The following is a 24,183-nucleotide window of genomic DNA, read 5'->3' as shown; positions in this document are numbered from 1 at the left end:
TAGAAGGGGATAATTACTTTCAGTCTGTTTAAAACTTGTTTTAAACCTTGCATTACATTTTTATCTGGCAATTAATTGTAATCCTTAAGGCATATATTTTTTGCCTTCTGTTAAGAGGTAAACTTATTGGCAAGGCTAAAATCATACCCACCAGCTTTGTTTTGGCTTGCAGGAAGTTGTCAGCATACAACAGAGAAATTATCAGCATGTTCGGGTTGTGGTTTGCTTCAACCTGCTGATTGTTTCTGCCCCATGACCCAAGAATTGTGGTGTTTATATTTTTAATTCTCTTTCTACCTCCTGGAGGGGGGAAAATGACAATACCTGTATACTCACAGCACAGAGAGAACAAAAACCAGAACCCAAAACACAGCAAGTACTTTAGATTAAGTTTTAGCTAGTGGCCAAACTAAAATTCTAGGATTAACACATCTGCAATCTATTTGAGAGTCTAAAAATTTATCCTACAGAAATATTTTCACATGTACACAAAGATGCACGGAGATAGGTTCTCTACAGCACTGTGGAAATATTTTTAAAAATTGGGAAAAACTTAAACATCCATCAATAGAAAAATAGTTACAAATTTTGCAACACCATGCAGCAATTTATATATATGCACGGATAGACAGATTCACATGGAAAAGTATATAATACTACCCTGTCTTAAAAAATCAAGTAGTCTTATTTCTATGTTGTGTAAATATTCTATAATAAAAATATATCCATGAGAACTCTCACACACTGCTGGTAGGAGTGTAAAATAAGTATAATTGCTTTGGGAAAGAAACTGGAGTTTCTAATAAAATTAAACATATACCTACCCTATGACCCAGTAATTCTATTCCTAAATATTTATCTGAAAGAAGTGAGTGCTTATGTTCACAAAGCAAGTTATGTAAGAGTGCTCACAGCAGCTGTATTCACAATAGCCCCAAACTGAACAGCTCAATGTCCATCAGCAGAAAAATGGATAAACAGAATATGGAATATGGGATACTACTCTGCATAAAGGATAAGATAAAACTGATACACAGAACAACAGGGATAAATCACAAAAATACGATGTTGAGGACAGACACAAAAGAGATCATATTGATTCATGAAGTTCCAGAACAACTACAGTAATCCATGATGATAGAGGTCAGAATAGTGGTTACCTCTGGGGAGGGCTACTAACTGGAAAGGAAACTTTTCAGGATGATGGAAATGTTTATATCTTAATCTGGGTGGCGGTCACACAGGTGTTTACATATATTAAAGTCATCGAGTTGTAACACTTAAGATTAGTGCATTTTATGTACATAAATCATACCTTAATGAAAGAAGGAAGGGAGAAAGGGAGGGAGAGAGGAATGGATAGATGGATTGAGGGAGGAAGAGGTTCATATAAAAAGTTATCAGAAAGGAAAAATTATTTAAATTTTTTTAAATGTTTATTTATTTTTGAGACAGAGACAGAGTGTGAGCAGGGGAGGGGCAGAGAGGGAGACACAGAATCTGAAGCAGGCTCCAGGCTCTAAGCTGTCACCACAGAGCGCGACGCAGGGCTTGAACCCACAAACCGCGAGATCATGACCTGAGCCAAAGTTGGACACTTAACCAAATGAGCTGCCCAGGAGCCCCAGAAAAATTATTTTAAAGGCAGTGTGATTTTCAGGAGGTTTATTAGACCACAGCTAAGAGATATTTTCTGCATCATCTTGAGCAAAGCAGCCAGATACATGAGGACATACTGTATGATTGAATAAGCAAAGCTGAACTTTGCTGTTAGAAATCAGAGGCGTGCTTGCCTATAGGTGTGGGTAGGTACTAAAGGACACAGAGGGTCTCTGGAAGTTTTGGTAACGTTTTTGCCTTTGTTTTGGGGATGTGTTCTTTTTGTGAAGATTCACTGAGCTGTATATTTATGATTGAGCATTTTTCTGGAAGTATATTGTACCCAGTAAAAACATCACAAAATAGGGGGTACTGGGTGGCTCAGTTGGTATAGCGTCCAACTTCTGCCCAGGTCATGATCTCAACGGTTCATGAGTTCGAGCCCTGCATTGGGCTCTGTGCTGACAGATCAGAGCCTGGAGCCTGCTTCAGATTCTGTGTCTCCCTCTCCTTCTGCCCCTCCCCTGCTCACACTCTGTCTCTCTCTCTCTCAAAAAGATGAATAAATATTAAAAAATAGTTTTTAATAAATAAAAAACAACACAAAATAAAACAAACAAAAAGAGGTATTTTCAGTAGCTAAATACCCCAGCATTCTCCATATATTTGAGCTATAAGGTACATTACCTTAATTAATTCCAACTCAACTACAATATTGGTTTGCATAAGTAAAAATATGTGTCACAGGACACATTTTAGCAAAGCTCCTACTATGTGAATAAACACCTTATTTCCTTGTATCATACTAACATTAGAATGTCAACAATGTTAGGAGGAGACCCTAGATGAGAATTTAAGTAACCCATAAATGATTTTATCAAACCCATCAGCTTTCAGTAAAGCTCGCTCTCTGGATGTTAAGACCACTTTGTTCCTGAGCCCACATCTGTCCTATCTTCCATGTAAAAGCTGGATAGTAAAATTAAGCAGTGGAACTCAAAGACTCCAAACCTGAAAAGCCATCTGTTAGAATCATCTAACCTATAATGCAGCACTGACAAACCGGAAAAGCAAGCAATGAACTTGGAAACACAGGGGAAATAAATACGAATAAATGTAGCAGAAATTATAGGATTTCTGTAGGGTGTAATGGCTTATGACGTGAAAAAATGAGATCTGTGATAGTTATGTCAATATGTTAAGATTCTCAGATGATGGTAAAACTTGAAACTTATCTTATTTTTCCAATATTTAAAGTGACTGAAAATTGTTTAAGTATTAAAAGTATATAATGAGGAAAAAATGTTATTATCTTAATTGGTGGCACCAAAATTCCTCTTAGAGAGACAACCGTCACCGTTTGGAAAAGTAACTTGTTTCTCTGCGTGGGTGTTGGGGGGGAGCCTAAAAAATTCAACAGACAGCTAAACTATCTTTTCAGTTGGCCAGGGAAATAGAGTTGTTGTTGTTGTCTTTTTCTTTTTTCTTTTTGGTTTTGTTCCAGATAGGATAAAGGGAGAAAGTGCCTATGAGAAAGCACAGGCTGAGAACTACATCAGGTGAAGGGTCAGAGGGCACTCTCTGATGACTGGGGTGGCAAAGATTTAGGAATAGGGATGCTTAATATTCAAATTGAAATAATTTGCTTTACTACTATGTAAACCCCTCATCCCTCCTCCTGTTCCCCCTAAAATTCCAGTGATGTCTTCTACAATTGCAGGGGCTTCACATGAGTAGGCTTTTGTGGAAACTGAGGAAAAGGGTCTATCTAGGACAGGGTTTCTCAATCTTGCACTACTGACATTTGGGGTTGTATAATTCTTTGCTTGTGGGGCTGTCCTATGCATTGTAGGAAGTTTAGCATCAGGCCTGGTCTCTACCCACTAGATTCCATAGCACCTCCCCAGTTGCAACAACAAAAAACGTGTCCATGTGTTGCCAAAAGTCCCCTGAGAAACAAAATCATCCGATTTGGGAACCAAAAGTTTACGCCTACATGACTCAGGGCAGTTAAGAGCCTGGAAGGAAAAGTACCCTGAGAATGCATGCTCCTTGAGAATTATTAGGATTTTGAGGAGACGTCTGGGCTTCCACAGGGAATAGATCATGCCTAGAGTTCAAAAGGTCGGGGCAGCCCACCCAACACCTAGGGTATACCCACAATGAAGCTCAAATATTTCTACCTATTAAAAAAATGTTTTTTTAAAAAACAAAAAGGAAGAAGAGGAAGAGTAAACCTTTCTTTTTTTTCTACTGAGAAGTAATGCAAAAGTACTATTTTACAAACACAAACACACACACACAGCATTCTACAACAAGGTAAGGAGCCCATATTTTTCCTAAGTTAACAATGAAGCTAATATCTCTCCTTCTTCCATAAATTTTCTCATAGAATGATCACTGGACTCTAATCTAAGGAAGGATAGAAATGGAGGAGACTCGGAAAGAACCCCTACAAACTTCCCCTAATTTAGAGAGGCAAGGGTGAATCACCGACATAGGTAAAAGGCCACACCTCAGAGCTTTCCTATAAAGAGGCAAAAGCAAACAAAACAAAACAAACTAAACCAAAAAAATCAATAAGACTTTCTCTAAGAAAATAATTTTTTTTTAATTTACCAAATATTTATATGATGTTTAGTCCACGCCAGACACTATTGTAAGTTCTTTTCAAATATTCATTCCTTTGTTCCCCATGTAAATTCTATGAGATAGGTACTATTATGATTCCCATTTTACAGATGAGCAAACTGAGACCCAAAGTCAACCAGGTAGTAAGAAAGTGGCAGAGTCAGGATTTGAATTTAGGCAAACTAAACACACACACACACACACACACACACACACACACACACAAAACCATACAGGACCTGTGAGAAAACACTCAAATTCAAAGAGAAAAGATCATCTTGAAAAACTAGAAAAAAATGCCTTCCTCTGAAGTAGATTTATTATTTAAAAAAATTTTTTAATGTGTCTTTATTTTTGAGAGATACAGAGAGACAGAGCATGATCAGAGAAGGGGCAGAGAGAGAGGGAGACACAGAATCAGAAGCAGGCTCCAGGCTCTGAGCTGTCAGCACAGAGCCTGACATGGTGTTCAAACTCATAGACTGTGAGATCATGACTTGAGCCAAAGTTGGATGCTTAACTGACTGAGTCACCCAGGGGCCCCAAGTAGATTTATTACTAAAGAACAGATGTATAGAAAATTTCTAATTTGTATTCTCAAAAACATCCAAAAACTCAGATCTATAAGCCAGAGCTTTGCAGATGTAATGACAAGGAAACAATGAGTGATAAGGAAAAAATACATGGAAAAAAATTTTTTTAATTGAATGCTGAATTTAAAATCATGATGAAGTCAGTGACAGATAGAACAATAAAAAAGGTGAATTGGAGACAGTAGTTTAAGGTTTAATATATATCTTAACGTATACTCCAATGTGACAAAATAAAACAAATGGAGCAGAAGTAGTGATAATAGAAAACTTCCCCAAGTTAAAGACCTGAGTCTACAGGTCAAAATGGTTCATTACAAACTGAGAAAAGTTATTTTAAAAATCTAAAACTTTGACACTATCTAGTGACATTTCTGAGAGCAAAGAAAAACATCCTATAAACATCTAGGCAGAGAGTGGGAGAAATGGGCTACAAAAGAAATACATCAGGCTGGCATCAGCCTTCTCCTCCACAAAACTGAAGGCCAGAAGATAATGGGATACTTCTAGAGAGTGAATTAGTAGGAAGGGGAAGAAATGGGCAGAGTGCAAGTCTAGAACTTTCTGTACACACGTAAGTTTAAAATTTTTTTTAATGTTTTTTTTTAATGTTTATTTATTTTTGAAGAAGAGAGACAGAATGCAAGTGAGGGAGGGGCAGAGACAGAGGGAGACACAGAATTCGAGGCAGGCTCCAGGCTCTGAGCTGTCAGCACAAAGCCTGACGCGGGGCTCCAACTTACAAACCACGAGATCATGACCTGAGCCGAAGTCGGACGCTTAACCGACTGAGCCACCCAGGCGCCCCTACACACCTAAGTTCATATGAAACTAGATAGACACATTCTTGGACATGCAGGGGATAAGGAAGTGTAGTATCAAAGAACCCTTCCTGAGGGGTGCCTGGGTGGCTCAGTCGGCTCAGTCTGACCTCGGCTCAGATTGTGATCTCACTGCTCACAGGTCCAAGCCCCACATCGGGCTCTGTGCTGACAGCTCAGAGCCTGGAGCCTACCTCAAATTCTGTGTCTCCCTCTGTCTCTGCCCCTCCCTCGCTTGCATTCTGTCTCTCTTCTTCTTCAAAAAAAATAAACATTAAAAAAAGATTTTTTTTTTAAAGGAACCCTTCTTGAGAAATTCACCCAGTATTATATTCTAGATCATCATCTACTAGGTCCTTATGCACTGTCCAATCCAGTAGCCAGCATGGCTACTGAGCAGCTGAAATGTAGCTAGCGCAATTGAGGAACCGAAATTTTTAATTTAATTTAAAAGTAAATAGCCACCTATGGCTAGTGGCCACCATATTAGCCCAGTCTAAATATCTAAGAGAGATAAAATTAAAAGTTCAAGAATGAAAAAACCATGGTACAAAAAGTAAGCAATGAGCAAATCAAAGGGAAAAAACAGTATTATATCTATGGTTTAAAAATATTATGCAAATGTCAGAAAATAATTATTGTAATATACATAATAAAATATTAACAATTCTGAGTCTAAAATCTCAGATTATATCAGGAATTTCACATTTCACCTGAGAGGAAAGAGCCAAAAGAAAAGATTCATTCTTAGTGTTGCTAAATCAAAGGGACATGGTGCTTTTTTTTAAGCCATAAGAGAAAAAATATCAGTGGAATAACACCTGAATATATAACTTCTAGATCACTGGCAAGAAAAAAATAATTTTAATGATCTGAGAAAATTCTCAGGAGACCTTAGGAATTGAAAGACTGTAAGTGGAAAGATCACTATATAAAACTATCCACACACTATGTCCCAACTTTTAAAGTACATACATACAATAAAAGCTGACAGAAATACATGGAACTTTAACAATTGTTGACCATGGGTGACTGTGTATCATTGTGTGTGTTCTAAATTTTCTACAATGAGCATTATTACCTTTATAATCAGAGAAAATTTTAACATGGAAAAAGAAGAATGGTTAGATCTCACCTGCCGGTAGTCTCTCCTATCTAGAAGACAACCCGGTATCACAAATTAAGCAAACAAGACTCTTGAGCAGCCAAATGCATGTCACAAAGTCTACACCTAAAGATTTGGGTACTGTGTTCATCTAAAGAGCCCTTCATACCTTCTTTTACACATCTCAATCCCAACAAGCTTGATTCCCTCATATTCCAGTAGCAGTATGGCTCCAGACACACTGAGAGCAATGTAAAGTGATAGACCCAACCTTGCAGTAGGAAAAAAGTGACAAAAATAAAAATAGAAAACAGATGTTGACCTTCACAAGGCAGTCCGGGGGCAATTGGGACAAAAACAGCCCTAAACAACTCAATATGTTTCCACAAAGTTTGATAACCTATATTCACTATAACAACTCTTGAGTTACAGATTGGCTAGTTGAGGAAGTGAGAAAGTGAGGAAGTGAGAAAAATTCCAAATACATTTTAGAAAAAGATTAATCACAAATTTTATGATAAAAAGTTAGAGTGCTTCATTAAAGATAATCAAACTATCAAGAGTAACTCACTCTTACCAGTTGCACAGAGTTGGAATTTTACTGTACTGAAAAGAATTTTAGGGTTGGTTGCATCGACCAAAACAAATCTGGAGAACAATCTAGAAGGAAATGATTAATTACTATTTCTTTCCAAGGAAGTTTAAAAATTAGTAACCATAGGCATATCAGAATTAGTGTTCACATAGCAGTTGCTACTAAATGCAGCTGGGGTGTGGATGTTGTTTTGGCTTTACTCCACATTCCCAGCAGGATCTAGGTACCTTGTAGGTAGTTGGCACCTATTAGCTCTTAGGGTAAAATCAGTAGGTCCCATTCCATCACACATGGCACATTTTGAACTGAAGAAATAAATATATATTCAACCTCCTTCATACTTGCCTCTTGTGCTTCTTACTTCAAAAGCAGGGATAGAAAGACAAGGCAGAAACTGATTATGTTTATATCTATGGAGCAAAGATTATGCAAATTGCCAGCACACCATTGTTTTTGTTTTCAGTATGGTTATCACAAAACAAAAACAAAAAGATAGCTTCTACATCTCAAGCCTGATTATTTGAAAACAGACCTGAATATTTCCTCCTCTTTCAATAAGGCAGTAAACAAACACTTTTCATTTTACTTATCTGTAAGGTACTTATTTGCTGATATGGACTAGTTACAATTTCTATAAGAGAGCTTGACAGAGTCTGAGGAGGCTATTTCCTGAGTTACTCTAAAAGTACTCTCGCTGCTTTAACATTTGCCAAAACTCCAAGAAAGCATTAAAAAAAAAAAAAATCCCCACCCTCCACACACCCCCAGAGCTACCAAGAGAGAAACATAATCATAACCTCAGTTAATGGTCCTTTAGCACTCTGACCACTCTGACATCTGCAAGCTTCTTTTTGTCTTTTGTTTGTCACTTTTTCTTTTAAAGAATGCTACTGGGGCACCTGGGTGGCTCAGTCGGTTGAGCTTCCACCTTTGGCTCAGGTCATGATCTCACGGTTCAGGAGTTTGAGCCCCGCGTCGGGCTCTGTGCTGACAGCTCGGAGCCTGGAGCCTGCCTCGGATTCTGTGTCTCCCTCTCTCTCTGACCCTCCCCCGTTCATGCTCTGTCTGTCTCTGTCTCAAAAATAAATAAACATTAAAAAAAAAATTAAAGAACGCTACTGATTGTTTATCTGATTAACAAAAGTTAATACATGGTCATTGTCGCAATTCCAACAACATGAAGGTGTATGAAATAAAAGTAATGATCTCTGTCTCCCCCACCTTCTTATTCCCCTCCCAAAGAAACCAATGCTAACAGGTAGGTGTATATTCTTACTTCTTCCTAGGCTTACAAAATAATACATAATATATGGGAGGGAGGGCATGGTTCACCTTTTTGTTCTCAAACAAAAACAGATCATATATGTTATTGTGCGCCTTGCTTTTAGTCTTAAACCTATGGACATTTTCCAAGCCAATATATACAGATACAGTACATTCTTTTTAATGGCTGCAAAATATTCCATAAGATGGATAATTCATTCATACCATCGCCCCACCTTTCCCAACTCATGGACATTCGAGATGGATCCTTGTACGCATACCTCCTGTCCTTTAATTTCAGTAATACAGATTCCCAGAAGTTGAGTTTTTGGGTCAAATGAAACATTTCCAAATGTTTAAAATTTTATCCTTAAACAGAATTAATTGTAGACCTTCAGCATTTCTGAATGCTTCTTCCTTATGCAAAATTTTGGCATAAACCTTTCATAATGCTTTGCATATTTTATTTTTAAAAGCACACACATTATGTCAAAAAATGCCCCTGTCATTTATGCTCGTGTAGTTATAAATAAATAAATGCTTAAGTTATGGCTGTGATGGCCAGCATTAAATCACCGTGCAAATGCTTATGCCTTGGTTTATGAAAGTAGTAATTCATTGTGGAAACCCCACCACCACAGCCATGTGGCAGCACTAAAGTGGCAGCTCTCTCACCCTGTGACTCTCTCCACTGAGTGACAATATAGAGATCAGGACCTACATATTTTCTAATTGTCAACAGTTAACCTTAAAAAGTGTGTGTGGGAGGGGCCAGAGAAGGGGGGAGACAAGTACACAGTAACAGACGATAAATTGATAGCCATTATGGGTTTCTAATATCCACAAATTATTTGTAGTACAATGAATAATTCCACTGGTCTACACCAGAGACTGTATTCCATAAAAAACAAAATCTAAAAAAAAATAAAAATAAATAAAAAAAAATCTATAACCAATATGTTGCTATGATTCCATGAACCTTTCAAAAACATAGCCTTCAAACATTTTTCAATAGAATTATTGGTTGGTTGGAATCCCACTTTTATCTTTTTTCCCCTCTAGTTCAGATTCAGATTCCAATTGCAAACTTAAAAAAAAAAAGGCCTTAAAGAAATACATTAACCAACGAAGCTCCTTAAAATTTAATCTCAGACTCCTCTGTATATTCTAAAGATGCAAGCACCAACAGACATTGTTAAGACACAGCAAGTTTGATACAGAAGTATGTGACATGCAATTAATCTCCATTCATACCCTGCTCTACTTGTCAGCAAACAAAGGTTCTGCTTTAGAAGGAGATCTGAAGACTTCAATTAAAAACAGTCAGCTAACAAGAAAATAATCTAAGCTAAAGGAAGGTGGCAGGTGCAGAAATGAGTTGTTTACCAAAGTGTCAGTTTTGAACAATAAAGAACTGCACATCAAAAATGTTGAAGGAGTGGATTTCACTGCAAGCCTCTGAAAATAAAAAAGGAATTTTCTACTAAGGCTGCACACAGAACAGAAGTATAGTTTAATGAGCTTGTAAAATAGGTTTTCTCTCATCAAATGACAGATACCAATAAAAAGAATCACTTTATATTTTTTAATGCAAGGGCAGAATTAAACTTTTCGCCACAGTTCCTTGTCTCCCAGGAACCACACTCACAGCCTTTCTTTATACTTAACATCGAATATTCAACCAACAACAGAGGGAAAGGCTGGATTGCTTCTTCTCAGACACCCAGATGATGCTATTTTAGCCTATAAATACTTTTTTACTCTGAAAGTTTAGATTTACTCAGGTCATAAGTAAAGTGGATTTTGGAAGCTTCACCTTAAAAGAAATACCTAGTTGACAGCTTTTACATAGAAGCAATCCAGAATGGAAACAGTGCTACAAACAGAGACCAAAAGGACTGCCAAATATTTGATTAGGAGGCATTTATACCAAGATAACAAGGTAATGGAGATATAAAACCAATTAAATTGAGAGAAACTGGAAAAAAAAAATACTCCTTGCCAAAAGTCTGACCTGCCCAAAGCAGGCCATCTGTTAAATATGTGTCAAAAATGTCACTCGGATGCCAAAAGGCTTAATTCCGAGTAGTTTCCTCCTGGGGCCCTTATGCAAGCACAGATTCCAGGCCTCTGTCCTTCCAGGAAGGTCAGTTACAGGGAAGCAAGTTTCTTGCACGAGAAAAAGTGTGAATGGAGCAGGTGATATTTCGAGCGTTAAGAAGGATGTGTCGAGTGTTGCTGAGTATGACCTTAACTCTTAAAAGGACTGCTTAGGAACGATAGTTTGAAGGTACACACCCTAGGATGGGGCATTTCTAGAAAAGTCAGAAATGTAATACTGCGTGTCAGCCTGCCCTGGGTGGGCAGCAAGACCTCCCCCCCCCCCCCCCACCCCGCCCCAGAAGTCTGCAGGCTGGCAGAGGGAAGCACGGGCTTTGGGCGCCAGCAAAACTCCCATTAACCCCCAGGCCTTGGCCGACAGCAACCCACGAGCCCCTCGCACCCCCCTGAGAGCCTCAGGGAGCTCTGAGCAGGAGGGTGAGGGACTTCGGGGCTGGGGAGGGAGGAAGAAGGCAAAGCCCCACAGGCCCGGTGGTGGGGGGCTGTCCCCAGGAGACCGGGAACGTGAGGAGCGCCCCTGAGGACCTGGCTGGAAGGTGGTTCGGAAGCCTGGGAGGTTACGTGGAGGAGTGGAGACGCCTCGAGGAAAAAGAAAATGTGGAACTGAGTGGGGCGAATGGGACCCTGAGCGGGCAGAATGAAAATGTGGCTCTGCAGAGTTGAGGGTTCTAGAAGCCCTGAGGCTCTAGAAGGTGGAGGGTGATGGAGCTGCAAAGAGAGGCCGGCCTTGGGAGCCTCTGGCGTCCAGGGTGGGGGCCTCCAGCTCCGCACCAGAGGGACTCCCCCGGGGGGGGGGGGGGGGACGGCGGGAGGGGGCCTGGGGCTGGGCCAGGGCGTTACCTTCCATGAGCCAACGGATCTCCTCGGGGAGGGCGACGGCCTGCATTTGGCCGGGCGGTGAGGAGGCCAGAGTGTGAGGCGGGAGAGGGGCCGTGAAGGCCTGGTGCCAAGGCGGGCGGGCTGGCGGGCGGCGGTCGCCCGGCGGAGGCACCTGTACCTCTGTCTCTGCCGCCGCCTCCCGGCCTGGCCGCAGGGCGGGGCCGCGGGCCCGGGGCGCGCTCAGGAAGTGGCGCGCGCGGCGGGCGGGGGGCGCGCCCCGGGCGGTGGGGGCGGGGGGGGGGGGCGGACACCTGTGCGCGGGTGCACGCGCCACTCCCGGGGCGCTCTCAGGTGGAAGACCTGGGGGCGGGGGGGCCGCCGCACAGGCAAAGCCCCACCAGCACAAAAGACTCAACCCAAAGGAACCTGGTCTCCTGGGAGACTTTCTATCCTCAGCCCTGGACAGTTGACCTCAAGGGACAGGCTTAAAAGCCACGGTGGTGCCCGAAACGGGGCGCGGAGAGGCAGAATCCCAGGAGAGCCGTCCTCTCCCAGCCCAGCAGCAGCAAGCAATTCCCGATCCAGCTCGCACTTCCACGCCCAGGAAACCAGGGCAGAACGTTCACTATCTCAGGCAAACCGGATGTCTAAAGGGAATGGCCGTAGGTCCCAATAAATAATTCAAAGCCACCAACATTTAGGAGAAGCAGAGGCAGGGCTGCAGCAGATACAGGGAGCCCTGTGTCCCTTCCTCCCTGAGGCTAAAAGGATGTGAGGAAGGCGAGGGGCAATCTGGAGAGAAGGGTGAGGGAGAGGGGAACCAAGCCTTTTCCCTCTAAGGGAGGGGGGAGTGAAAGACCACAGAAAATGTGTTCTCCTCCCCTCATCCGAAGTACAGTGGGGGTCAGTGTCCTGGTTGCGACACGGTACTGTAATATTGCAAGATGTTACCATTGAGGGAAACAGGGTAAGGGGTAGACAGGATCACTCTATCATCTCTTTGAACTTTTGTGAGTCTCAGCGATCGCAGAATAGTTTTGTGGGGGTTTTAAAGCACAATACCCCCCAAACCAAGAGCACACTGTATACACTGTATGTTAGCTAACTTGACGATAAATTATATACTAAAAAAATAAATAAAGTACGATAAACCCAGCGCCATGAAGGTAGAAAGTGCCATGAGCGGTAAAAGGAGGAAAACTAATATAAAAAAAAAAAAAAAGGAGGGAAGTGTGGGTGCATGTGTGTTTAATGGTGCATGTGGCATTCGACATGGGCTCTGAACATACCTGACTTTGAAGGGGCAGGAGGGCTTTCCAGGTGGAAAGACCAGAGTAAACAAAGACGGAAAAACCTTTTGTTTGAGGAACAGCTAATACCCCTTTTACCGGACAGTATAGGGAAATTGTGGTTGTCGAGAAAACTTGAAGTTTTATTGTGAAGACACTTGAAAGTCAGAATGAGGATTTTGAACTCAGCTGAGTGTGTACTTGGGAGACATTGACAAATTCTGAGCTGGTGAGCAACCTACCTGTGTAGTGTATGATCCTACACATCTCACTTTACCTCTACCGTTTTCCTTCTTTCTAAAACATGAAGTCTCTAGTCTCAGACTCTGCCTACAGAACGTGTGGGAGGATTGGGAGCAGTAAGAGGACACGGGGAAGATGGGTGAAGTGGTTTTGACAGCCTCAGGGGAAATAATGATGGAATTGTGAATAGGGGGACGGGAGCCACAAAGAAAAACTGTCCAGAAGGATGTGGGGTAGCACTGCCTGGCATAGTTTCCCAAGGTTGGGGGCTTGATCCTTTAAGGAGTGCAGTGGCTTCGAGCCATTTTTACGCGTCCACATCCGGCAATCTGAAGAGGAATGGTTTGGGGATCACATGACCCACCCACAAGTTGCAGCAAACTGGACTGGGGTTGGGGGGACACGGGCTGGCAAGTCTCTGGGGACTCTAGCTCCCGCTGCTTTTCCTTCTCGCTCTGGAAAAGTTAACCACAAGCAGGCCGCCTCCTCCAGGCTCTGGAGCAAATACCAGGTCCCTGTTCGGGCATTTTTATCATACTGCTCCTTCTATAAAATTGTAGCTGCTCTGGAATCCTTTTTGAGTACTTATGACGTGTTAAAAGGCAAGGGAGGATATATGGGAACACTCAGTAGTATCACCATAATTTTTCTCTAAATCTGAAACCGTTCTAAAAAAAAAAAAAAAAAAAAAGGCAAGGGAAAACAAAGTCCCTCCTGTATGTAACCCCAGCACTTTGCCTTGCTTTCCCTCTCAGCAGTGGGAGGAAATCTGACAACCTTTCCCACTTCTTCAAGGATATTTGTAAATGCTAATATAGGCTACAAGCTAATGAGTCATTTGGGGAAGAGCAATGAACCCAGGTAATCTTACGACCTCCCAGGCCTTCACTGCCTGGCTTACTTCTACCAAAGGAGGCAGCAGAAACTCGAGGCATAGGTATTCTACATCCATTCTGGGTCTTAGAGAGACAGGGGGAGAGGGAGGTGCAGAGTTGGGTAGGGTGCGGTGGGTGACTGGCAGATTGCAATACGGCATTGTCATGTTGCATCAAGGTTCCTCATTGCAGACAGAAACCTGCCTCCACACATGAGCGCGGCCCCTCCTTAATCATCTGAGGACCCTGGTTCAGCAGTCAGCCTCACTCCTAATGACATTCTGTTAAATGGACAAATTCCTTTGAAGCCTTGTCCTTCTTTGAAATCCAATTTCGCAAGAAGCCAGATCTGATTGGGGGTAGCCATGGAAACCACACCGAGGAGTCTTTGAGAAGGTGGAGAGAGGCAAGGCAAAACGTGATAGTCAAGAGTCCTTTACTGCTCTGTCGGAAATATCAAAGGGATCTGGAGAGGTTGGCAGCCGGCGAGTCCCTGCCCGGGGCCTGTTCTGTGTGGCTGGGTACCATGTGGCTGTCCTGGAAGTAAGCAGCCAGCTGTCTCCTCACACAGGCAGGGGGATGGAGCAGAATACACAAACCCCAGATCTGTCGGCCTCCCTCTTCTTCCCCTCCCCCAGCCCCAATTCCAGCAAGATCTTAGCATCCCCTTCGAAGCTGCCTGCCCCTTAAAGGCAAACAACAAAAGAATGACAAGGTCAAAATACAAGGCCCCAACAGATAAGAGGTCCTTTGGAGCAGAGGCCACGAAATTAATCTGAAATTCCTTGTAATTAGATAAGATAAGGCTATCTAAAGAGATGCATAGCAGCCAGGAATGGACTCCAGCCGCACAACATGCAGAGAATATACCTCCTGGTCCACTGGGGCCCCTCACACACTGTCAGCAGACAGAAGACACACAAAACAGGGCCCATGCCAGCCTCTGGGCTGCTCGGAGATGCCGTCTACATGTTCTCATGCCAGGTGGGCACTCACTAAATATGCATCCATGGGGTGTCCAGGGGACTCAATCAGGAAGAAACAAAAGCATCTGGCACCCAGAATGGCATGGGGTGGGACTACAAGCAAAGCAGGAGCCGGCTGGCATCGCGCCACCCTGGCTGAAATGGGTCTGGAGACGAGGCTGGGGAGGGCAGGCTTTTGGACTTTATTCCGAGCTGGTTATTGATCCCTGGATGCTGGGTCACGACACACGGCCGAGCTGACGTCTGCCCTGTGGATGCGCGGCTGCCGCATCTCAGCCCCTCGGTCCCAACCCCATCAACCGGGTTTATTGACTCTTTTATTGACGATGCTGGGGCCTAATGAGGACAAGAGCTGCACACTTCATTAAGGGCTGTGGAAGGAGAGATGATGTATCCTGCCCAGTGCCAAGAAGCAGTCTCACCACGTGCTTTGCAAGACCCTGGACACCCAGCCTCCTGCCACCCCTAAGGAGCCGGACACGAGGTGTTCACTTGGGCTCATCACTTCAGTGGCCTTAAAGTGCAAAGTGTCTACCACTTGCCAGAAGCCATGCTCTTAGTAATTAGCTAACCTCGTGACTTAGGAGGGACCTACGCCCACACTCACCCAAAAGCACTTTGATGGTCTCCCTTGCCAGTTCACACTCCTAGATTCTCTGCACCCACACATACGATAAAATAAGCAGATTCTCGTGTCATATCAGGGAACATTCTCAAAGCAGGTTCTCAATGATGTGCAGGCTCAGAACAGAACACGGGACTATTAAAACTCAAAAGGATCTTCAAGTGATCAAATTCAAGATGAGGAACAGACCAGCGCTCTGCCCATGGCCACTCAGCTCACTAGGGGCTGCGCTGGCATTAGAATCCTGGTTCTTCAGCACTGATCCAAAGCTCTTGTAGACTGAACTCCTGAGGTGAATAATTACAGCCAGGGATCACAGACACACTTGTCTGGGAAGTCATGGTTGTTGGGCTCCCTCCATCTAAATAGTAACAGTTCTTTCTTTGTTCTTTATCTTATCTTTCTATCACTCCCCCCTCTTATTATTTTTTTGCCCTATTCCCCAGTCCCCCCCCTTTTTTTTTGGTGTCTTCTTGGCCTATCCCTTAGACCATATTAGACATCCCCCGTGGGCACTGCTGAGCCCAGCAGAAACCCTAAAGACCAAAGAGGTTGCTGACTCTGACATTCTCTGTCTTTGATTGGCTCTCTTGGGAATCCGAAGTGGAGGGGGGCACAGAGAATGTGTCAGCTGTAGCCAGATGAGGCTGTGTACTCTCTGAGTGAGATGTGCAGGCAATCTACGGGGTTAGTCTGCATGGGAGGCAGGTGGGGTTCGCAGACATGATAACTTTGGGAAATTATACAGAAGGAGTAACCATTTCTTTGGGGGTGATTGAGGAGATTGAAGGTAAATAGCAGAGGGATAGCAATTTTTTTGAATTTTTTTAATGTTTATTTATTTTTGAGACAGAGACAGAGCATGAACAGGGGAGGGGCAGAGAGAGAGAGGGAGACACAGAATCTGAAACAGGCTCCAGGCTCCGAGCTGTCAGCACAGAGCCTGACGTGGGGCTCGAACCCACGAACCATGAGATCATGACCTGAGCCGAAGTCAGACGTCCACCTGACTGAGCCACCCGGCGCCCCGCAGAGGGATAGCAATTTTTTAAGGTTGAACAGGCTTTCTTTGGTTTCCTTTCATCTATTATTTCAAAGGGTGAAAGTTTAAACCCTCTAAGCCCCTTCCTTTATTTCTGCTCTTTCTTCTCCCTCACTTTATTACAGATCTTAGAATTCAAGATAGAGGTAGGGAGAATCAAGGTGAGAGAAGAGGCGGTTGTTTAGAATCTGATAGAAGGCTCTGGCCTGCGTGGCACATATGCACACATGCTTTGGAAGAATAACTCACACGAAGAGGAGCTGATATAATCTGACCAGAATCGCCTGTATTCACAATTACCAACAGAAGCACTACCTGGAGTCAGAGATAATGCCAGCAAGGGCTGATTATTTCAGTGTAAGAAAGTGGGTAAAAACACCTTTCCCTAATGGACATCCTATATGTAATGACCTTCGGATCCCCAAAATATGTTTTTTCCTTGCTCTCAGAATTGCGTCAGTGACAATTTTGGTTTTTTTCCTTTCTAAATGTCTGTTCCCAAACATCCTTGGGCTTCCCTCCTGGCAGCATTTTCTGATCACGTAAACCACACTCTCCTTCATATACAAGACCACACTCTTAGTTTTACTGCAAAACAAAACAAAACAAAATCTTTCCTTCAACCCTGCTCCTTTCTCTAAATCTCATCTTTTCTTTTCCTTTCTTTCCCCTGTCGGAGCTCATGTCCTGTCTCCTCGCCTGCCCATCTTTCCGCCATTGAATCCATGCTGAGCTTGGAGCCCGAGGCAGGGCTTGATTCCATGACCCTGGGATTTGCCCTGAGTCAGATGCTCAACTCACTGAACCACCCCGGCTTCCCTCTTCCTGTTCTTCTTAACTAATGTTATTCTGCCTCCTTTCCTGCCAACTCTCTTCATTTCACCTCTGGTCACAGGTATTCACCAGAGGTTTGCATCTGCCTTTCTCCTCTCCTCCTTCCCCTTGGATTTCTCCTTGCTCTCCGAGTCCCCCTTGGTTTCATTCTCCCACTGCTTTAACTTTCTCCTTCATGCACATTACTTCTCTAATTTATACTGCTGTCCCACATTTCCACCTGGATATCTGAACAGTTCCACGAGTGTGTCATTTCCTCTCTCCTTAATCCTTGTAATGGCAACAAAGCTCAGTTAAAAAGCTTATGAATCAAAGGACCCGTATCCCAGTTCTGGCTCAGCCACCTACCAGCTTTAAGACTCTGGGCAAAGCTCTATGATCCTCAGCTTCCTCATCTATAAATTGGAGATCATAATCCCTACCTTGCAGGGTAATTGTGAAGCTTAAATAGGATGGCATATGCATGTAACATATGGTATATGCTCAATAAATTGTAACAGTTATAAAGGAATGGCTGTTCTCCAGCAACCTAAGCGTAAAACGTGGGACCTTTCTTCGTCCTCATTTCAAACATCTGCCAAGCCTGCCAGTCTTACCTTCTCACCAATGGCTTTTGAATTCTTACCCTCCTTTGCATCCTGAGCGTCACCACGCTGTGTTGGGTTCTTACTATCTTTGTTGAGAAGGGATATCGAAATGGCTTCCAATCTAGCCTCTGGCATCCAATCTCTGCCCCCATCACCCAGGTTCCAGAATGCACATCCCAAAGCACGATCCTGACCCCAGCAAAGAGCAGATAGGGTATAGTGGCCCTACAGTTGGACAGTCCTGTGTTCAAGTCCACTGCCTGCCTACTATGAGCCTGGGCAAACTACTTATCCTCTCCACGCCTCAATTTCCTCATCTGCAAAATGACACTATTGAAAGTATTTTCTAACTTGCCTTCAGAGAGATGGAAAGAGTGGTCTTCACTTCCTTAGCATGAGGCTCTAACAAATTGGGATAATCTGCCTGTACATTCTCCCTGCCCACCTCCACAAAGATTTCCTCCCTGACCTATCTGTTCTGGAATACTTGCTGTGTTCTCCAAACCACATGGGGAAAACACTCATCTGGAAGGCACGAGATATTAACTCCTCTTTTCACTCATTGTGGCAGAAACCAAGTTTCCACTATAAACACCAACCCCAAAAAGAGCCAATCAGAAGGCAGATTATGTCCCCCAGGTAGAGTCCGTACGTCTTTACTCTGGAGGACTGCCAGCTGGGCTAAACTCTGCAGAAAGGGCTGGGGCGGGGAGGGGGGGGGCAGGTGACAGGGAGGGGTGATGGACCAGGGATGAAGAAAACAAGAAAGAAAAAAGTGAATGAGAAACTGGATGAAAACAATGAAGAGATGAAGAAAGAAAGAAAACATAAGGAGAAAATAAAGAGATTTCCATGCTTGGGAGGATTAGAAACTAAATCAAACAGATTCACTCCATTTCCTGAAGTTGTAATTTCAGGATATGCCATGTTCCACCCCCAAGGACACAGAGAAGCTTCGGGGAGTGGCTGTAAATTCCTAGAGAAAGGTGCATTTTGTGAAGACTCAAGCCATTATTATCTGCTGCTGCGCTTTTTAGCATATGCACTCCCAACACAATGACATGTCTTATTGAGTAATACGTGATATTCCACATCATGTGACTATTGATGCAGAATTTCCCTTTTCAGAGCTCAATATTCCAATCAAAGCCTGTTGCATCACATCATTGAGGCCATCCACTTAATGACAAGTCGTAAGATGCATATTGCAGAATATTCACGTTCATTTTATGCTCACAGTGCTTAAAATCTCCTCTAAACAGCCTCTGCTCCCGGCCTATTAAGGTGCCTGTGTTATCTACACTCCATTCAATGGTGTGGAAATAATTGTCTTGAGACTAAAGAAAAAAAATTGATGGTCACAAGCCGAGTCAGCACTTGTGTTCCTTTCTTACTCTGTTGAATCAGGTGTTATTTACCTCTTCCAACACCTGGGACTCCTGATAAGTCACTCCCCTGGTAGCTTTTTCCAGGACAGTGCTGTGGGGTCTTTGGAAGAAGCAGGGATCCTTCATAAGCCGTATTGTTATCAGCACAATTCACACAGCCACCAGATGTGCAGAATCGAAACCACCAAGGGCACTCAGGCAGAGGGGGCTTCTCCGGCTCCATCTGGCCGCTCTGAGATGCGCTCACGAGTCAGAGAAGGTATCAGAGGAAGAAGGGCTCCACTCAAGAATGGGGCTCATGTGCCTGTGAGAAGAGGTCTGTATTCTGACAAAGTCGGGGTGCTCTTTGATTCCCTCACTTCTGCTCTCCCTGCACCTCCAGCCCAGAGCCCTCCTCCCCGCAAACCTGGCTCTACTAAGACCTGCCTGTTGGAGAGGCAGGTGGGCTCTTTTCTCCATCTCTTCCCCTTCTTCTTATCTCCGGGATGAAGCCCCAGGACTCGGGCTGGTGAAGGAGAGCAATTGCCCCTGGCAGCTGAGAGTTCGGCAACAGGGCCTGTGACTTTGCCTTTAAATATCAACCCCACACACAGACAACACACTGGCAGCATGAGAGGTTTCCATGGTGACAGAATGCAGGCCGTGACCTCTGTAAATGTAATCAGAGCGCTGGGATTGGTATGTGAGACAGGTTTAAATTCTCCTCCGGTGGAGGCTCTGTGGTCTGGGCTGTACACAGGCTTCATACACCGACAGACAACCTGTTATCTTCGCCAGGCCAGCTCTGCACATGGCAACCCCCTCTGCCCCAGAGCTGCTTCCTCCCCCGTCTGAGCGGGCTGCAGGATGAGAAAGGTCACTGGGGACCGGAACAGCAGTCATCCCCGCCCAGCATCCTCAGGAGGTGTGACTGGCCCTTCACTGAGGAGCGGCTGTGGCATGGTCCGACAAGAGCTAAGGACGCAAAATGTTGGCTGAGGTTTTCATCTCTGCTTTGCTACCAACACCGTGACCTTGAGCGAGTCATTTGACCTCAAACTTTCAACATCTTCCCACAAGAAAGAAATGCCCGGGGACGAGGAGGCTGAGGGCTACCAAAGTCCCCAGGAGAAGGTGGTACCCACTTACGCAATTCTGCAACTCCCAGTGGAATTCTGCCCCCGGAAGTGAGTTTTTCATCTCACCAGCGCTAGTCACTACGCTGTCTAGCCCTAATTCCACGGCTGTCAACAGAAAGCATGGGGACTGCCATTGGGGGGCCTCAGCAGGACTTCCTCACCTCTATGTTGATTTGGAAACAAAACCAGGATGCGATTTTTTTCCGAGCGGGCCTGGAGTAGGAGTCCAGAGTTTTGACAGGAAACAGCCTCAGAGAAAATGTAGCAATCTCAAAGGAGGAGCCCACAGCCTCTCTCCTTGAATCCCACTCAGCCTCAGCAAAGAGCTACTCTGACCATTTCGATGCTGGCATCCTCTGATTCCATTTACCGATTCACATGAGACGCTGGCAGATTTCAGTTACAGGTCACCCTGCTTCTCTGATTTCTTTCACTGTTCCAATATAGTGCTCTGGAAACAACAACAACAAGGTTTGGGCTAAGAAGAGATTCATAGGGCTCTGTGACATATTTTTCTTCCCAAAGGGAGCAGACCATTAAGATTTTTCCTTCCAGAGTCTCCACAAAGAACCTCAGGATTTCAGAGCTGGAAGGGACTTTAGAAACCCCATAACTCATAGGGGAAAAACTGAGGCCCAGAATGGAGAGGCGTGATGCCCAAAGCATGGCAAATTAATGGCAGAGCCATAGGGGTGTCAGGGCCCCCGCTCTGCTCGGCTAAGTACGAATTTACCTCCGGGACGCTTTTGAACCTCAAACTGAAGCAGAGAGGAAGTGGGGGAGGATTCAAAAGTGGTTGTTGAACATTAGAATCAGGAAATGGTGATTTGGCTGAAACTACAGATAATAGCAGTACCACTTCCTGTGTTAGCTGATGCCCAAGAAGGGAAGATGGGGGAAGATTCCAGAGAAGAAAAGAGTTAAGGGACAGGACTGTGGGCTTCTGCACAATCACCCCCAACCACTCCACACTATTTCTTTCAGGCCACTGAGGGGAGCATGAATCTGATTGTTCGGGGGGTTTATTGGTTAGTGTCCAACAGAGTCATGAAGCCAAAGAATAATGGAGTTTATAAGAACTCCAGGAGAATATCTGGTTTGGCACTATGTCTCCTGGTAACTCAACTATCTAGGACAGGTAATTTGATTGTCTTTCCTTTTTATGAAAGAACCCAGCTCCTCCACTGTGAACGAGGAAATAAGGTTCCTTCCAGCTCTAACGTCCAGAATTCCATGATCCTAAAAGTGGAGACTTCCCAGGCTTTTCCAGTATCCTGTTACAGTGTTTGATTACATAAATGGCAATGCACATAATGTAAGTGGCTTATTTCCTCTGCCCCAAGTTTAGCACCATCCGGGTGGCGAACACCAAAGGTATGTTCAACTTCCACAGATTTACCATGGACTTCAGGCCAGAATTGGCACGTGCAGTGAAAATTCTTCTAGTGCTTTAAGAAGGAGGAGGAGGAAACCTGTTGCGTTCTACTCATGTCAGTCCCAGTTGATAATACTCCAGCTAACAGGACAGCTTGAGGCAGGGCAATCATGTGGTTTGGACTTGAGGTTTAGTCCTCAGTAGACCCAACGGCTTCACAAGAAGAGAAAAACAGAAACAACAACCACCAAACACTTCTATTCCCTGGAACTTCTGTTAACATGAACTGCAAAAAGGCCTTGGGAATTCCTGGGGTGCCTCGGTGGGTCAGTCGGTTAAGTGTCTGACCCTTGATTTCTGCTCAGGTCAAGATCTCACAGTAATAAAATTGAGCCCCAAGTCGGGGTCTGTACTGACAGCGTGGAGACTGCTTGGGATTCTCTTTTTCCACTCTCATTCTCTCTGCCTCTCCCTTGCTCGCTTATGCATGTGCTCTCTCTAGAAAGAAAGAAAGAAAGAAAGAAAGAAAGAAAGAAAGAAAGAAAGAAAGAAAGAAAAAAAGAAAGAAAGAAAGAAACCCTTGTGTATTCCTTTAGTCACAAAGAGAATCAGGGCGCCTGGGTGGCTCAGTGGGTTAAATGTCTGAATTTGGCTCAGGTCATGATCTCACGGTTCATGAGTTCGAGCCCTGCATCGGGCTCTGTGCTCATAGCTCAGAGCTTGGAGCCTGCTTCAGATTCTGTGTCTCCCTCTCTCTCTGGCCCTTCCCTGATAATGCGTGCTCTCTCTTTCTCTCTCTCAAAAATAAATAAACATCAAAAAAAATTTAGGGGTGACTGGGCGGCTCAGTTGGTTAAGCATCCGACTTCAGCTCAGGTCAAGATCTTGCGGTTTGTGGGTTCGAGCCCCGCATCAGGCTCTGTGTTGACAGCTCGGAGCCTGGAGCCTGCCTTAGATTCTGTGTCTCCCTCTCTCTCTGCCTCTCCCCCACTCGCGCTCTGTCTCTCTCTCTCTCTCTCTCTCTCTCTCAAGAATAAATAAAAACATTTTAAAAAATTAAAAAAAAAAAGAGAGAGAACCAGGAATACTACTGTGGATTCTTTCTTTCCTTCTTCTTTTTCTTTAAAGTTTATTTGAGAGAGAGACAGAGAGAGGCAGAGAGAAAGGGAGAGAGAGAATCTCAAGCAGGCTCCACACCGTCAGGACAGAGCCCGATGAGGGGCTCAAACTCAGAAACTGTGAAATCATGACCTAAACAGAAGAAACCAAGGCTAGGATGCTTAACCGACTGAGCCACCCAGGCACCCCCTTCCTTCTTTATTAAGCTCCTACTATGTTCAAAGCAGTAGGACACAAACATGGAGACAGTATGGCTGCCCCTAAGAAGAAATACATGACCTGGTAGTTGTCAAATATTCCCATTCTCATGATTGGATCCAAACACATGACTTACAAGTGCTATATTAATGATATCACCTTTGTGTCAAATGACAATGCCATTCTCTGTAGAGACCAAAATACTTGTCTGTTTAATGCCTCCGTATTAACTGAGTGCCCCAAGATGTCTGGTGCTAAAACAGAGGCTCCCAAAACACATGCTCAATTAATGTTCCATGTGGACCACGAGATGCAAGCTAAGATCCATTCCATACAGAGCCAGGATGGGCAACGGACCTCATGATGTGGTTTGAGGAATGTCGAAAGGCCATCTGAATACCATCTATCTCCCCCACTCTGATGTGCCACATGCTTGAAATTCTTACCATGAGGGTCTTACCTTTGAGTAAGGTATTGTCTCCAGAAAGTCTGGGTGAAAAGGGGCGTACTCCATCAATTTCTTTTCAGCGGACATGAACTGAACACCCGGCATGTGCCAGGAACAGTGTCAGGTAGTGGAATTCATAAATAAATAAGACACGAATTACCTGGCAGGGCCAACATGTTGTTACATTCATACTCTTTATCCCATTAGTACACACTGATTTATCAGATTAGTAGCTGTCCTGAGGGGCTGATACCGGATACAGGCAGGTAAATTTTGATAGGACATGAAAGCAGGAAATGTCGGGACCACTGAGGATTACAGAAGACATTTCAGGTCTGGGTGGATATTAAAAAATAATTAAATACAAATTTTAAAATCGCCCGAGGGCCTGGGTACCAAAGAAGGATGGAGAACAAAAGGGATCTGAAAGGCAAGCAATGCTTATTTCAGAAGTTTCTCCCTAGGACCTCTGATCATTGTCCTCTGGAATCTTCCATTTTTGCTCAGCCTTA

The 24,183-nt window shown here is 44.0% G+C and overlaps 1 protein-coding gene across 1 annotated transcript in view; it reads right to left on the bottom strand.

Annotated features, from left to right (window-relative positions):
* The window catches only part of SKAP1 (src kinase associated phosphoprotein 1), a 276,200-nt gene extending 264,427 nt beyond the window's left edge, over positions 1 to 11,773 (bottom strand). The window contains exon 1 of the mRNA XM_027033973.2: positions 11,566 to 11,773. Within this exon, the coding sequence (XP_026889774.1) occupies positions 11,566 to 11,611 (46 nt within the window). The 5' untranslated portion in view covers positions 11,612 to 11,773. The remainder of the gene's footprint in view (positions 1 to 11,565) is intronic.
* Positions 11,774 to 24,183: the final 12,410 nt, after the last annotated feature.

This window comes from Acinonyx jubatus, chromosome E1 (genome assembly GCF_027475565.1).
Source record: "Acinonyx jubatus isolate Ajub_Pintada_27869175 chromosome E1, VMU_Ajub_asm_v1.0, whole genome shotgun sequence".
Lineage (NCBI taxonomy): Eukaryota > Metazoa > Chordata > Mammalia > Carnivora > Felidae > Acinonyx > Acinonyx jubatus.
This window is presented reverse-complemented; position numbering and strand designations above follow the sequence as displayed.